Here is a 16,626-nt window from a genome sequence, read left to right as displayed (position 1 = left end):
TTGGGGGCGTTAACCCCCCAATACCATTACATACTATTATTTTGGGGTGCCCCCCCCCCCAAAATAGACCTGGAGTCAGAGGGCGACTACACCCCAATTTACCCCCCCCTTAAACCCCCCATAGCACTGGGGGGGCTCCCACTCTTCCTCTGTCCCTCAGCACCCAGTGCCCCCCTAAACTCCATTGTAGAGCTCCTGACCGCCCCAAACACCCTTTTGGGGGCGTTAACCCCCCAATAACATTACATACTATTATTTTGGGGGTGCCCCCCCCCCAAAATAGACCTGGAATCAGAGGACGACCCCTCCCCGTGCGCGTTTTCGGGCCACGGCCGCGCTTGCCTGCAGAACAACACCGAGTGCCGGGGCCGCTGGGAAGGGCCCAATGGGGGCATCACCAACTTCGACAACTTCTTCTTCGCCATGCTCACCGTCTTCCAATGCATCACCATGGAGGGCTGGACCGACGTCCTCTACTGGGTGAGCACCCCCAAAATCCAGCCCCCCACCCTCTAAGGGCACCCCAAAAATCCTTACACCCCCCCCCCCCCGTACCCCCAAAGTCTTCCCTCTGCTCTCTGAGCCTCCCCAGAGCTCTCCAAGGACACTGAGAGGTGCTTGGATCACCACTCAGGGGGACAATATGGGCCCCCAAACCCACCGGGAGCACCCCAAAAATCCCTACACCCCCCCAGGAACACCCCAAAAATCCTCACACCCCCACAGCACCCCCAAAGTCCTTCCCACCCTCCCTGAACCCCTTAAATGGACCTGATGGGATCAACCCCAACAAGCAGCACCACATAACCCCACAGACCACTGAGGGGAAATTTGGGGTCCCCCCCTCCTCAGGAGCACCCCAAAAATCCTTAACCCCCCCAGGAACACCCCAAAAATCCTCACACCCCCCCAGCACCCCCAAAGTCCTTCCCACCCTCCCTAAACCACTTAAATCCTCCCCAAAGATGATGTTGGCCCCACCAACCAGCACCCCCCTCACCCCACAGACCCCACAGGGTTGAATTTGGGGTCCCCCCCACTCCCAACTCCCACCTCTTCTCACCCATTCCCCCCCAAATTGGGGTGTCCCCCCCTTTTCCAGATGCAGGACGCCATGGGCCACGAGTTACCCTGGATTTACTTCGTCAGCCTCGTCATCTTCGGCTCCTTCTTCGTCCTCAATTTGGTGCTGGGGGTGCTGAGCGGGTGAGGCCATGCTTAGCGTGTCATTCCCATGTTCTTAGCGTGTTTTTGGGGGGGGTCACACACATGTCCCCCCCCCCAGGGAGTTCTCCAAAGAGCGTGAAAAGGCCAAAGCCCGCGGAGATTTCCAGAAGCTACGGGAGAAGCAGCAACTGGAGGAGGATCTGCGGGGCTACATGGACTGGATCACCCAAGCCGAGGACCTGGAGGGTGACGATGACGAGCACGAGAAGCACCGTAAGTATTGGGGGGGGGCACCCTTGCGACCCCCCCAAAATCCCCAGCACCCCATAAACCTTTCCCCGCCACCCCAGGTTTGACGGCCGAGGAGCTGATGGGGAAGCGCAAACCGCGGCTCAAGTGGTTGCGCCACACCAGTCACTCCACCGATACCCACGGTAACCACTGTACCCCCACCTTGGGGGGTCCCCATAATGTTGGGGTGTCCCCCCCCCCACTCCCCACTGTCCTCTGTGCTGACCTTTGACCTGTCCTTGTCCCCCCTGTCCCCCCAGCCAGTCTTCCCGGCAGCGAGACGACGTCGGTGAACACGGAGACAGCGGGTGAGGAGGAGGCGCAACCGGGCGCCTGCGACCGCTGCCTGTGAGTGACAAAACGGGGGGGGCCTGGACCCCCCCCCATATCCCCTGGGCCCCCCAATACCCCCTAGGACCCCCAATACCCCCTAGGACCCCAAATACCCCCTAGGACCCCCCCTTTCTCTTTGGGATTCCACCATAGCCCTTGGTAACCCCAAAAACCCCTAGGATGCCCTGTATCTCCTGGGAACCCCCATAACCCCCCCATAGCCCCTAGGACCCCCTCCAGACCCCAAACCTGACCCTGGGACCCCCACCAGCCCCCCAAGATCCTTCTCAGCCCCCCCATGACCCCCTAAAACCTCCCATAGCCCCTGGGACCCCTGCCAGACCCCAAACCTGACCCTGGGACCCCCACCAGCCCCCCAAGATCCTTCTCAGCCCCCCATGACCCCCTATAACCTCCCATAGCCCCCGGGACCCCCACCAGACCCCAAACCTGACCCTGGGACCCCCCCACCGGCCCCCCAAGATCCTTCTCAGCCCCCCCATGACCCCCTAAAACCTCCCATAGCCCCTGGGACCCCTGCCAGACCCCAAACCTGACCCTGGGACCCCCACCAGCCCCCCAAGATCCTTCTCAGCCCCCCATGACCCCCTATAACCTCCCATAGCCCCTGGGACCCCCACCAGCCCCCCAAGATCCTTCTCAGCCCCCCATGACCCCCTAAAACCTCCCATAGCCCCTGGGACCCCCACCAGCCCCCCAAGATCCTTCTCAGCCCCCCATGACCCCCTAAAACCTCCCATAGCCCCTGGGACCCCTCCCCAATTCCCTGTTTCCACCCCCCCAAGACCCCAAAACTGCCCCCACAGCACCTCAAGACCACCTGGGACCCCCCCCACGGACCCCAAACTGACCCCAGCACCCCTATAACCCCTCCTTGGGTACCCTAAAACCCCCCTATGGCCACAGGACCCCCCCCCACCCATCATCTCCCATGTGACCCCTCCCCCAAATTTGGGGGTAACTGTTGTACTTTTCCCTCCCCAGGGGCAAAATCACAAAGACAAAATTCTGGTGAGTGAAAGGGAAAGTGATGGGGGGGTGGAAAAAGGGGGGGGGGTAAAAGAAGTGGGGAAGACATGGAAAAAGTGGGGGGGGCACACAGGGCCCCCCAAAACCCCCTCACCCCACTTCATGGGGGGACCTCTAACCCAAACACCTCAAACCTCCCAACTCCCGCTGGCCCCTCCAACACCTCCCCCACCCCGTACCCCTAAATTTCCCCCCCCCGCCCCCCCAAATTTGCCCCCCCCCAGGCGCCGCCTTCGCCGCCTGAACCGCCTGTGGCGGCGCCGGTGCCGCGGAGCCGTCAAATCCATCTTCTTCTACTGGACCGTCTTACTTCTGGTGTTCCTCAACACCCTCACCATCGCCTCGGAGCACCACGGCCAACCCCCCTGGCTCACCCAAACTCAAGGTACCACCCCCCCACTTTAAAACACCCCCCCTGAATTTCAACGGGGTGTTCAAACGGTGTTTTCCCCCCCAAAAAGCCTACGCCAACAAGGCGCTGCTGTCGCTGTTCGCCGCCGAGATGCTGCTCAAACTCTACGCCCTGGGCGCCGGGTGTTACTTCGCCAGCTTTTTCAACCGCTTCGACTGTTTCGTGGTGTGCGGGGGGGTGTTGGAGACGGCGCTGGTGGAGCGGGGGGCCATGGAGCCCCTGGGCATCTCCGTGCTGCGCTGCGTCCGCCTGCTGCGCGTCTTCAAAGTCACACGGTGAGGGGAAAGCGAGGGGACAACGGGACTTTTGGGGGCGTCACATCTGCACACACAGCCCCCCATTCGGCTCCATTGACCCCATTCATTGACCCCATTCATTGACCCCATTCAGCTCCATTGACCCCATTCATTGACCCCATTCATTGACCCCATTCAGCTCCATTGACCCCATTCATTGACCCCATTCATTGACCCCATTCATTGACCCCACTCAGTGACCCCATTCATTGACCCCATTCAGCTCCATTGACCCCATTCATTGACCCCATTCATTGACCCCATTCAGCTCCATTGACCCCATTCATTGACCCCATTCATTGACCCCACTCAATGACCCCATTCATTGACCCCATTCAGCTCCATTGACCCCATTCATTGACCCCATTCATTGACCCCATTCATTGACCCCACTCAGTGACCCCATTCATTGACCCCATTCAGCTCCATTGACCCCATTCATTGACCCCATTCATTGACCCCATTCAGCTCCATTGACCCCATTCATTGACCCCATTCATTGACCCCACTCAATGACCCCATTCACTGACCCAATTCAGCTCCATTGACCCCATTCATTGACCCCATTCATTGACCCCATTCAGCTCCATTGACCCCATTCATTGACCCCATTCATTGACCCCACTCAGTGACCCCATTCATTGACCCCATTCAGCTCCATTGACCCCATTCATTGACCCCATTCATTGACCCCACTCAGTGACCCCATTCATTGACCCCATTCAGCTCCATTGACCTCATTCATTGACCCCATTCATTGACCCCATTCAGCTCCATTGACCTCATTCATTGACCCCATTCATTGACCCCATTCAGCTCCATTGACCTCATTCATTGACCCCATTCATTGACCCCATTCAGCTCCATTGACCTCATTCATTGACCCCATTCATTGACCCCATTCAGCTCCATTGACCTCATTCATTGACCCCATTCATTGACCCCATTCAGCTCCATTGACCCCATTCATTGACCCCATTCATTGACCCCATTCATTGACCCCACTCAGTGACCCCATTCATTGACCCCATTCAGCTCCATTGACCTCATTCATTGACCCCATTCATTGACCCCATTCAGCTCCATTGACCCCATTCATTGACCCCATTCATTGACCCCATTCAGCTCCATTGACCCCACTCAGTGACCCCATTCACTGACCCCATTCAGCTCCGTTGACCCCACCCAGTGACCCCACCCAATGACCCCATTCATTGACCCCATTCACTGACCCCATTCACTGACCCTATTCAGCTCCATTGACCCCACCCAATGACCCCACTCAATGACCCCACTCATTGATCCCATTCAGCTCCATTGAGCCCACTCAATGACCCCATTCATTGACCCCATTCGGCTCCATTGACCCCATTCATTGACCCCATTCATTGACCCCATTCATTGACCCCATTCAGCTCCATTGAGCCCACTCAATGACCCCATTCATTGACCCCATTCAGCTCCATTGACCCCATTCCTTGACCCCATTCATTGACCCCATTCAGCTCCATTGACCCCACCCAATGACCCCATTCATTGACCCCACCCAATGACCCCACCCAATGACCCCAGTCATTGACCCCATTCAGCTCCATTGACCCCACCCAATGACCCCACTCAATGACCCCATTCACTGACCCCATTCAGCTCCATTGACCCCATTCATTGACCCCATTCAGCTCTATTGACCCCATTCATTGACCCCATTCACTGACCCCATTCAGCTCCATTGACCTCATTCATTGACCCCATTCATTGACCCCATTCATTGACCCCATTCAACTCCATTGACCCCATTCATTGACCCCATTCATTGACCCCATTCATTGACCCCATTCAGCTCCATTGACCCCATTCACTGACCCCATCCAGCACCCCATCCAGCACCACTGCGACCACGGGGCACCTTTTCCCAGTTCTCCCAGTAACACCAGTATATTGCAGGCACTGGGCGTCGCTGAGCAACCTGGTGGGCTCGCTGCTGAACTCCATGAAGTCCATCGCCTCCCTCCTCCTCCTCCTCTTCCTCTTCATCATCATCTTCGCCCTCCTGGGGATGCAGCTTTTCGGGGGACGCTTCAGTTTCGATGAGACCCAGACCAAGCGAAGCACCTTCGACACCTTCCCTCAGGCCCTGCTCACCGTCTTCCAGGTGAACCCCCAGATCTGGGGACACCCCAAAACCTGGAGGGGCATCCTGATACCTGGGGGGGACCCTCAAACCCAGATAGGGACCCTAAAATCCAAGGGGGGACCCTGAAATCCAAGGGGGGACCCTGAATCCTGTGTGGGGCCCTGGAATTTGTGGGGGACCCTGGAACCTGTGAGAGACCCTGAAATCTGGAGGGGGACCCTGAAATCTGGAGGGGGACCCTGAAATCCAAGGGGGGACCCCAAATCCTGTGTGGGGCCCTGGAATTTGTGGGGGACCCTGGAACCTGTGAGGGACCCTGAAATCTGGGGGGGGGACCCCAAAGCCCAGAGGGGGACCCTGAAATCCAAGGGGGGACCCTGAAATCCAAGGGGGGACCCCAAATCCTGTGTGGGACCCTGGAATTTGTGGGGGACCCTGAAACCTGGGAGGGACCCTGAAATCTGCGGGGACCCCAAAGCCCAGAGAGGGACCCTGAAATCCAAGGGGGGACCCCAAATCCTGTGTGGGACCCTGGAATTTGTGGGGGACCCTGGAACCTGTGAGAGACCCTGAAATCTGGGGGGGACCCCAAAGCCCAGAGAGGGACCCCAAAGCCCAGAGAGGGACCCCAAAGCCCAGAGGGGGACCCTGAAATCCAAGGGGGGACCCCAAATCCTGTGTGGGACCCTGGAATTTATGGGGGACCCTGGAACCTGTGAGAGACCCTGAAATCTGGGGGGACCCCAAAGCCCAGAGGGGGACCCCAAAGCCCAGAGGGGGACCCTGAAATCCAAGGGGGGACCCTGGAATTTGTGGGGGACCCTGGAACCTGTGAGAGACCCTGAAATCTGGGGGGGACCCCAAAGCCCAGAGAGGGACCCTGAAATCCAAGGGGGGACCCTGAAATCCAAGGGGGGACCCCAAATCCTGTGTGGAACCCTGGAATTTGTGGGGGACCCTGAAACCTGGGAGGGACCCTGAAATCTGGGGGGGGGACCCCAAAGCCCAGAGAGGGACCCTGAAATCCAAGGGGGGACCCCAAATCCTGTGTGGGACCCTGGAATTTGTGGGGGACCCTGGAACCTGTGAGAGACCCTGAAATCTGGGGGGGGGACCCCAAAGCCCAGAGGGGGACCCTGAAATCCAAGGGGGGACCCTGGAATTTGTGGGGGACCCTGGAACCTGTGAGGGACCCTGGAACCTGTGAGAGACCCTGAAATCTGGGGGGGGACCCCAAAGCCCAGAGAGGGACCCTGAAATCCAAGGGGGGACCCTGAAATCCAAGGGGGGACCCCAAATCCTGTGTGGAACCCTGGAATTTGTGGGGGACCCTGAAACCTGGGAGGGACCCTGAAATCTGGAGGGGGACCCCAAAGCCCAGAGAGGGACCCTGAAATCTGGAGGGGGACCCTGAAATCTGGGGGGACCCCAAAGCCCAGAGGGGGACCCTGAAATCCAAGGGGGGACCCCAAATCCTGTGTGGGACCCTGGAATTTGTGGGGGACCCTGGAACCTGTGAGAGACCCTGAAATCTGGGGGGGGACCCCAAAGCCCAGAGGGGGACCCTGAAATCCAAGGGGGGACCCCAAATCCTGTGTGGGACCCTGGAATTTGTGGGGGACCCTGGAACCTGTGAGAGACCCTGAAATCTGGGGGGGGACCCCAAAGCCCAGAGGGGGACCCTGAAATCCAAGGGGGGACCCTGAAATCCAAGGGGGGACCCCAAATCCTGTGTGGGACCCTGGAATTTGTGGGGGACCCTGGAACCTGTGAGGGACCCTGAAATCTGGAGGGGGACCCCAAAGCCCAGAGAGGGACCCTGAAATCTGGAGGGGGACCCTGAAATCTGGGGGGACCCCAAAGCCCAGAGGGGGACCCTGAAATCCAATGGGGGACCCCAAATCCTGTGTGGGACCCTGGAATTTGTGGGGGACCCTGGAACCTGTGAGAGACCCTGAAATCTCGGGGGGGGGACCCCAAAGCCCAGAGAGGGACCCCAGAACCCATGGGTGACCCCCAAACCCATGGGGGACCCCAAAACCCATGAGCCCCCCAATAAACAGGTCCCCTCACCATCCTGTAGCCACTCCAGGGTGACGCTGCACCCTGAGAAGGGCTGGGAGGCAGCAGCAGCGTACTGGGAGTACTGGGGGGGGGTACTGGGAGTACTGGGGGGGGTACTGGGATTTTGGGGTGACCCTGGTGTTTCGGGGTGTGCCCCCCACCCCAGATCCTGACCGGGGAGGACTGGAACGCGGTGATGTACGATGGGATCATGGCGTACGGCGGCCCCGTCTTCCCCGGGATGCTCGTCTGCATCTACTTCGTCATCCTCTTCATCTGCGGGAACTGTGCGTGGGGGAACTGGGAGCACTGGGAGGGACTGGGACTGGCACTGGGAGCACTGGGAGGGACTGGGACTGGCACTGGGAGCACTGGGAGGGACTGGGATGGGGGGACTGGGGGGTACTGGGGTTGGGAATAGAAGCAGAGAGTAGAGCGGGGGGAATGGGACCAGGAGTGAAGGCAGCAAGGGGGGAACTGGGAGGGACTGGGAATGGGGAACTGGGGGGGACTGGGACTGGAGAACTAGGGGGGACTGGAACTGGGGGGCACTGGGACTGGAGAACTGGGGGGGACTGGGATGGGGGAACTGGGGGGCACTGGGGTTGGGAATAGAAGCAGAGAGTGGAGCGGGGGGAATGGGACCAGGAGTGAAGGCAGCAAGGGGGGAACTGGGAGGGCACTGGGAATGGAGAACTGGGGGGGACTGGGAATGGGGGAACTGGGGGGCACTGGAACTGGAGAACTAGGGGGGACTGGAACTGGGGGGCACTGGGACTGGGGGGCACTGGGACTGGGGGGCACTGGGACTGGAGAACTGGGGGGGACTGGAACTGGGGGACACTGGGACTGGGGAACTGGGGGGCACTGGGGTTGGGAATAGAAGCAGAGAGTGGAGCGGGGGGAATGGGACCAGGAGTGAAGGCAACAAGGGGGGAACTGGGAGGGACTGGGACTGGGGAACTGGGGGGGACTGGGGGCACTGGGACTGGAGAACTGGGGGACACTGGGGAACTGGGGGGCACTGGGACTGGGGAACTGGGGGGCACTGGGATTGGGAATAGAAGTAGAGAGTGGAGCGGGGGGAATGGGACCAGGAGTGAAGGCAACAAGGGGGGAACTGGGAGGGACTGGGAATGGGGAACTGGGGGGCACTGGGAATGGGGAACTGTGGGCACTGGGACTGGGGAACTGGGGGGCACTGGAACTGGAGAACTGGGGGGGACTGGAACTGGGGGGCACTGGGACTGGGGGGCACTGGGACTGGAGAACTGGGGGGGACTGGAACTGGGGGACACTGGGACTGGGGAACTGGGGGGGACTGGGGAACTGGGGGGTACTGGGGTTGGGAATAGAAGTAGAGAGTGGAGCGGGGGGAATGGGACCAGGAGCGAAGGCAACAAGGGGGGAACTGGGAGGGACTGGGAATGGGGAACTGGGGGGGACTGGGAATGGAGAACTGGGGGGGACTGGAACTGGGGGGCACTGGGACTGGGGAACTGGGGGGCACTGGGGTTGGGAATAGAAGCAGAGAGTGGAGCGGGGGGAATGGGACCAGGAGCGAAGGCAACAAGGGGGGAACTGGGAGGGACTGGGAATGGGGAACTGGGGGGCACTGGGAATGGGGAACTGGGGGGCACTGGGACTGGGGGGCACTGGGACTGGGGAACTGGGGGGCACTGGGACTGGGGAACTGGGGGGAACTGGAACTGGGGGGCACTGGGACTGGGAGTAAAAGTAGAGAGTGGGGCAGGGGGAATGGGACCAGGAACGAAGGCAACAAGGGGGGAACTGGGAGGGACTGGGAATGGGGAACTGGGGGGGACTGGAACTGGGGGGCACTGGAACTGGGGGGCACTGGAACTGGGGGGCACTGGGACTGGGGAACTGGGGGGCACTGGGACTGGGAATAGAAGCAGAGAGTGGAGCGGGGGGAATGGGACCAGGAGTGAAGGCAACAAGGGGGGAACTGGGAGGGACTGGGACTGGGGAACTGGGGGGAAGTGGGGGCACTGGGACTGGGGAACTGGGGGGGACTGGAACTGGGGAACTGGGGGGCACTGGGGTTGGGAATAGAAGCAGAGAGTGGAGCGGGGGGAATGGGACCAGGAGTGAAGGCAACAAGGGGGGAACTGGGAGGGCACTGGGAGGGACTGGGACCAGGGAACCAGGTAACTGGGAGGGACTGGGAAGGGAGCACTGGGTAACTGGGCAGCAGGTGTGGGAGATACTGGGACAGGGAATGAAAGTGGGGTGGGGGGTCCAGGAGCGAACCCAGAGGGGCACTGGGAGGGCACTGGGAGGATACTGGGAGCATACTGGGAGCATACTGGGAGCACTGGTTAACCCAATCCTCCCCAGACATCCTCCTCAACGTCTTCTTGGCCATCGCCGTGGACAACTTGGCCGATGGTGACAACATCAACTCGGGGGCCCAGAAGAAGTGAGCCCGGACGCCTGGGTCCCCATTTTATGGGGGGGGGGGGGTGCTCTCGGACGCCTGGGTCCCTTTTTTTATGGGGGGGGGGGCTCTCGGACGCCTGGGTCCTTTACCTGAACCCCTCTTTTTTCACCCCAAAACCAGGGACAAAGCTGGAGAGGTGGAAACCAGCACAGGGAGCCAGGACGTGAGTGTGAAGGTGAGAGGGGTGTGGGGGGACACCCCAAATTGTGACCCCCCCCGATGTGTGTGTGACCCCCCCAAGTGTGACCCCCCCCAAAATGTGACCCCCCCCCCCCAAATGTGACCCCTCCAAAGTGACCCCCCCCAAAGTGTGACGCTCACCTCAGGGTGTCCCCAGCAAAGTGGGACCCCCCCAAGTGTCCCCAAAGGGTGTGTGACCCCCCCAATGTGTGTGTGACCCCCCAAGGGTGACACCTTCCCCCAAATTGTGACCCCCCCAATGTGTGTGATGACCCCCCCAAGTGTGACCCCCCCAAAATGTGACCCCCCCCCCAACTGTGACCCCTCCAAAGTGACCCCCCCCAAAGTGTGACGCTCACCTCAGGGTGTCCCCAGCAAAGTGGGACCCCCCCAAGTGTCCCCAAGGGTGTGTGACCCCCCCAATGTGTGTGTGACCCCCCCAAGGGTGACACCTTCCCCCAAATTGTGACACCCCCCCCCCCAAATGTGACACTCGCCTCAGTGTCCCCCCCATGGTGACACCCCCAAAGTGTCCCCTAATGTGTCCCCCCCCCCCATGTGTCCCCCCAAAACTGTGTGACCCCCCCCAATATCACGACCCTCACCCCCCCCCCCCCCCAAAATTCCCCCCCAGGTAGAGGGGGAGCAGCCGGAGGAGGAGGAGGAAGAGGAGGAGGAGGAAGGTCGGTGTCACCACTCTGTCACCCCCCCGGACGCCTGGGTCCCTGGGGGGTGACACCACCCGGACGCCTGGGTCCCTTGCAGGTGACGAGGAGGCTGGGGGAGAGCGGGACAGCCTGGGGGGGCCCCGGCCGGACCCCCCCGAGGAGCCCCCCAAGAGCAAAGTGGTGCCGATCCCCGAGGGCAGCGCCTTCTTCCTGCTGGGCAGCACCAACCCGTCAGCACTGGGAGCACTGGGAGCTACTGGGAGGGGTGGCGGGGGCACTGGGAGCACTGGGAGCTACTGGGAGGGGTGGCGGGGGCACTGGGAGCTACTGGGAGGGGTGGCGGGGGCACTGGGAGCACTGGGAGCTACTGGGAGGGGTGGCGGGGGCACTGGGAGCTACTGGGAGGGGTGGTGGGGGCACTGGGAGCACTGGGAGCTACTGGAAGGTGTGGCAGGGGCACTGGGAGCTACTGGGAGGGGTGGTGGGGGCACTGGGAGCACTGGGAGCTACTGGGAGGGGTGGTGGGGGCACTGGGAGCACTGGGAGCTACTGGGAGGGGTGGCAGGGGCACTGGGAGCTACTGGAAGGTGTGGCAGGGGCACTGGGAGCTACTGGGAGGGGTGGTGGGGGCACTGGGAGCACTGGGAGCTACTGGGAGGGGTGGTGGGGGCACTGGGAGCACTGGGAGCTACTGGGAGGGGTGGCGGGGGCACTGGGAGCACTGGGAGCTACTGGGAGGGGTGGTGGGGGCACTGGGAGCTACTGGGAGGGGTGGCGGGGGCACTGGGAGCTACTGGGAGGGGTGGCGGGAGCACTGGGAGCACTGGGAGCTACTGGGAGGGGTGGCAGGGGCACTGGGAGCTACTGGGAGGGTTGGCGGGAGCACTGGGAGCTACTGGGAGGGGCGGCGGGGGCACTGGGAGCACTGGGAGCTACTGGGAGGGTTGGCGGGAGCACTGGGAGCTACTGGGAGGGGCGGCGGGGGCACTGGGAGCACTGGGAGCTACTGGGAGGGTTGGCGGGAGCACTGGGAGCTACTGGGAGGGGTGGCGGGGGCACTGGGGGCACTGGGAGCTACTGGGAGGGGTGGCGGGGGCACTGGGAGCTACTGGGAGGGGTGGCGGGAGCATTGGGAGCACTGGGAGCTACTGGGAGGGGTGGTGGGGGCACTGGGAGTTACTGGTAGGGGTGATGGGGGCACTGGGAGTACTGGGAGCTACTGGGAGGGGTGGCGGGGGCACTGGGGGCACTGGGAGCTACTGGGAGGGGCGGTGGGGGCACTGGGAGTTACTGGTAGGGGTGACGGGGGCACTGGGAGTACTGGGAGCTACTGGGAGGGGTGGCGGGGGCACTGGGGGCACTGGGAGCTACTGGAAGGTGTGGCGGGGGCACTGGGAGTTACTGGTAGGGGCGGTGGGGGCACTGGGAGCTACTGGGAGGGGTGGCGGGGGCACTGGGAGCACTGGGAGCTACTGGGAGGGGTGGTGGAGGCACTGGGGGCACTGGGAGCTACTGGGAGGGGTGGCGGGGGCACAGGGAGCACTGGGAGCTACTGGGAGGGGTGGTGGAGGCACTGGGAGCACTGGGAGGGGCGGTGGGGGCACTGGGAGCTACTGGGAGGGGTGCTGGGGGCACTGGGAGCACTGGGAGGGGCGGTGGGGGCACTGGGAGCTACTGGGAGGGGTGGCGGGGGCACTGGGAGTTACTGGTAGGGGTGACGGGGGCACTGGGAGTACTGGGAGCTACTGGGAGGGGTGGCGGGGGCACTGGGAGCTACTGGGAGGGGTGGCGGGGGCAGTGGGGGCACTGGGAGCTACTGGGAGGGGTGGCAGGGGCACTGGGAGTTACTGGTAGGGGTGACGGGGGCACTGGGAGCACTGGGAGCTACTGGGAGGGGTGGCGGGGGCACTGGGGGCACTGGGAGCTACTGGGAGGGGTGGTGGGGGCACTGGGGGCACTGGGAGCTACTGGGAGGGGCGGTGGGGGCACTGGGAGCTACTGGGAGGGGTGGCAGGGACACTGGGAGCACTGGGAGCTACTGGGAGGGGTGGTGGAGGCACTGGGGGCACTGGGAGCTACTGGGAGGGGTGGTGGAGGCACTGGGGGCACTGGGAGCTACTGGGAGGGGTGGCGGGGGCACTGGGGGCACTGGGAGCTACTGGGAGGGGTGGCGGGGGCACTGGGAGTTACTGGTAGGGGCGGTGGGGGCACTGGGAGCTACTGGGAGGGGTGGCGGGGGCACTGGGAGCACTGGGAGCTACTGGAAGGTGTGGCAGGGGCACTGGGAGTTACTGGTAGGGGTGACGGGGGCACTGGGAGTTACTGGTAGGGGTGGCGGGGGCACTGGGAGCACTGGGAGCTACTGGGAGGGGTGACGGGGGCACTGGGAGCTACTGGGAGGGGTGGCGGGAGCACTGGGAGCACTGGGAGCTACTGGAAGGTGTGGCGGGGGCACTGGGAGCTACTGGTAGGGGTGATGGGGGCACTGGGAGTACTGGGAGCTACTGGGAGGGGTGGTGGAGGCACTGGGAGCACTGGGAGCACTAGGAGGGGCGGTGGGGGCACTGGGAGCTACTGGGAGGGGCGGTGGGGGCACTGGGGGCACTGGGAGCTACTGGGAGGGGTGGTGGAGGCACTGGGAGCACTGGGAGCTACTGGGAGGGGTGGCAGGGACACTGGGAGCACTGGGAGCTACTGGGAGGGGTGGTGGAGGCACTGGGGGCACTGGGAGCTACTGGGAGGGGTGGCGGGGGCACAGGGAGCACTGGGAGCTACTGGGAGGGGTGGTGGGGGCACTGGGAGCTACTGGGAGGGGTGCTGGGGGCACTGGGAGCACTGGGAGGGGTGGCGGGGGCACTGGGAGAACTGGAACTGGGGACACTAAGAACATGGGACCTGGGCACACCCAGTGAACTGGGAGTAACTGGGACTAACTGGGAGCACTGGCGACACAAACTGGGAGCACTGGGGACTGGGAGGACTGGAAGCACTGGGGGCTGGGAGGCACTGGGAGAACTGGGAGCACTGGGACTGGGGACACTAAGAAGGTGGCGGGGCTGGGGAGAGGGGCGCACCCAGTGAACTGGGAGTAACTGGGATGAACTGGGAGCACTGGGGACACAAACTGGGGACACTGGGGGACTGGAAGCACTGGGGTGGGAGGCACTGGGAGAACTGGGAGCACTGGGACTGGGGACACTAAGAAGGTGGCGGGGCTGGGGAGAGGGGTGCACCCAGTGAACTGGGAGTAACTGGGATGAACTGGGAGCACTGGGGACACAAACTGGGAGCACTGGGGACTGGGAGGACTGGAAGCACTGGGGGCTGGGAGGCACTGGGGGAACTGGGAGCACTGGGACTGGGGACATTAAGAACATGGGGGGACTGGGGAGAGGGGCGCACCCAGTGAACTGGGAGTAACTGGGACTAACTGGGAGCACTGGGGACACAAACTGGGAGCACTGGGGCCCGGGAGGGCTGGGGACACTGGGAGACTGGGAGCACTGGGGCGGGAGGCACTGGGAGAACTGGGAGCACTGGGACTGGGGACACTAAGAACATGGGGGGCTGGGGAGAGGGGTGCACCCAGTGAACTGGGAGTAACTGGGATTAACTGGGAGCACTGGGGACACAAACTGGGAGCACTGGGGACTGGGAGGGCTGGGGACACTGGGAGACTGGGAGCACTGGGGCAGGAGGCACTGGGGGAACTGGGAGCCCTGGGACTGGGGACATTAAGAAGATGGGGGGGCTGGGGAGAGGGGCGCACCCAGTGAACTGGGAGTAACTGGGATGAACTGGGAGTAACTGGGATGAACTGGGAGCACTGGGGACACAAACTGGGAGGACTGGAGACACTGGAGGACTGGAAGCACTGGGGGCTGGGAGGCACTGGGAGAACTGGGAGCACTGGGACTGGGGACACTAAGAAGGTGGCGGGGCTGGGGAGAGGGGTGCACCCAGTGAACTGGGAGTAACTGGGATTAACTGGGAGCACTGGGGACACAAAGTGGGGACACTGGGGGACTGGGAGCACTGGGGTGGGAGGCACTGGGAGAACTGGGAGCACTGGGACTGGGGACACTAAGAACATGGGGGGACTGGGGAGAGGGGTGCACCCAGTGAACTGGGAGTAACTGGGATTAACTGGGAGCACTGGGGACACAAACTGGGGACACTGGGGGACTGGAAGCACTGGGGGCTGGGAGGCACTGGGGGAACTGGGAGCACTGGGACTGGGGACACTAAGAAGATGGGGGGGACTGGGGAGAGGGGCGCACCCAGTGAACTGGGAGTAACTGGGACTAACTGGGAGCACTGGGGACACAAACTGGGAGGACTGGAGACGCTGGAGGACTGGAAGCACTGGGGGCTGGGAGGCACTGGGGGAACTGGGAGCACTGGGACTGGGGACACTAAGAACATGGGGGGCTGGGGAGAGGGGTGCACCCAGTGAACTGGGAGGAACTGGGAGGAACTGGGAGGAACTGGGAGCACTGGGGACACAAACTGGGGACACTGGGGGACTGGGAGGGCTGGGGACACTGGGAGACTGGGAGCACTGGGGCAGGAGGCACTGGGGGAACTGGGAGCACTGGGACTGGGGACACTAAGAACAGGGGGGGCTGGGGAGAGGGGCGCACCCAGTGAACTGGGAGTAACTGGGACTAACTGGGAGCACTGGGGACACAAACTGGGAGCACTGGGGACTGGGAGGACTGGAAGCACTGGGGGCTGGGAGGCACTGGGGGAACTGGGAGCACTGGGACTGGGGACACTAAGAACATGGCGGGACTGGGGAGAGGGGTGCACCCAGTGAACTGGGAGTAACTGGGATGAACTGGGAGCACTGGGGACACAAACTGGGGACACTGGGGGACTGGAAGCACTGGGGGCTGGGAGGCACTGGGGGAACTGGGAGCACTGGGACTGGGGACACTAAGAACATGGGGGGACTGGGGAGAGGGGCGCACCCAGTGAACTGGGAGTAACTGGGATTAACTGGGAGCACTGGGGACACAAACTGGGAGCACTGGGGACTGGGAGGGCTGGGGACACTGGGAGACTGGGAGCACTGGGGCAGGAGGCACTGGGAGAACTGGGAGCACTGGGACTGGGGACATTAAGAAGATGGGGGGGCTGGGGAGAGGGGCGCACCCAGTGAACTGGGAGTAACTGGGATGAACTGGGAGTAACTGGGATGAACTGGGAGCACTGGCGACACAAACTGGGAGCACTGGGGACTGGGAGGACTGGAAGCACTGGGGGCTGGGAGGCACTGGGAGAACTGGGAGCACTGGGACTGGGGACACTAAGAAGGTGGCGGGGCTGGGGAGAGGGGTGCACCCAGTGAACTGGGAGGAACTGGGACTAACTGGGAGCACTGGTGCAGGCTGCGGGTGCGCTGCCACGCCCTGATCCACCACCACGTCTTCACCAACCTCATCCTGGTCTTCATCATCCTCAGCAGCGTCTCCCTGGCCGCCGAGGACCCCGTCCGCACCCACTCCCCCCGCAACCACGTGGGCCACTGGGCAAACTGGGGCAAACTGGGAGCCACTGGGGCA

General features: G+C 62.6%; 1 protein-coding gene across 3 annotated transcripts in view; it reads left to right on the top strand.

Annotated features, from left to right (window-relative positions):
- The window catches only part of CACNA1F (calcium voltage-gated channel subunit alpha1 F), a 67,207-nt gene that overhangs the window by 10,528 nt on the left and 40,053 nt on the right, over nucleotides 1-16,626 (top strand). For all 3 annotated transcript variants that reach the window (XM_071801248.1, XM_071801247.1, XM_071801249.1), the window contains exons 7-21: nucleotides 284-480; nucleotides 1,103-1,206; nucleotides 1,286-1,440; nucleotides 1,518-1,601; nucleotides 1,719-1,806; nucleotides 2,797-2,823; nucleotides 3,066-3,226; nucleotides 3,303-3,528; nucleotides 5,494-5,701; nucleotides 7,914-8,034; nucleotides 10,109-10,190; nucleotides 10,332-10,386; nucleotides 11,026-11,074; nucleotides 11,157-11,289; nucleotides 16,452-16,581. In XM_071801248.1, the coding sequence (XP_071657349.1) occupies nucleotides 284-480; nucleotides 1,103-1,206; nucleotides 1,286-1,440; nucleotides 1,518-1,601; nucleotides 1,719-1,806; nucleotides 2,797-2,823; nucleotides 3,066-3,226; nucleotides 3,303-3,528; nucleotides 5,494-5,701; nucleotides 7,914-8,034; nucleotides 10,109-10,190; nucleotides 10,332-10,386; nucleotides 11,026-11,074; nucleotides 11,157-11,289; nucleotides 16,452-16,581 (1,820 nt within the window). The remainder of the gene's footprint in view (nucleotides 1-283; nucleotides 481-1,102; nucleotides 1,207-1,285; nucleotides 1,441-1,517; nucleotides 1,602-1,718; nucleotides 1,807-2,796; nucleotides 2,824-3,065; nucleotides 3,227-3,302; nucleotides 3,529-5,493; nucleotides 5,702-7,913; nucleotides 8,035-10,108; nucleotides 10,191-10,331; nucleotides 10,387-11,025; nucleotides 11,075-11,156; nucleotides 11,290-16,451; nucleotides 16,582-16,626) is intronic.

Source organism: Patagioenas fasciata, chromosome 36 (assembly GCF_037038585.1).
Source record: "Patagioenas fasciata isolate bPatFas1 chromosome 36, bPatFas1.hap1, whole genome shotgun sequence".
Taxonomy (NCBI): domain Eukaryota; kingdom Metazoa; phylum Chordata; class Aves; order Columbiformes; family Columbidae; genus Patagioenas; species Patagioenas fasciata.
This window is presented reverse-complemented; position numbering and strand designations above follow the sequence as displayed.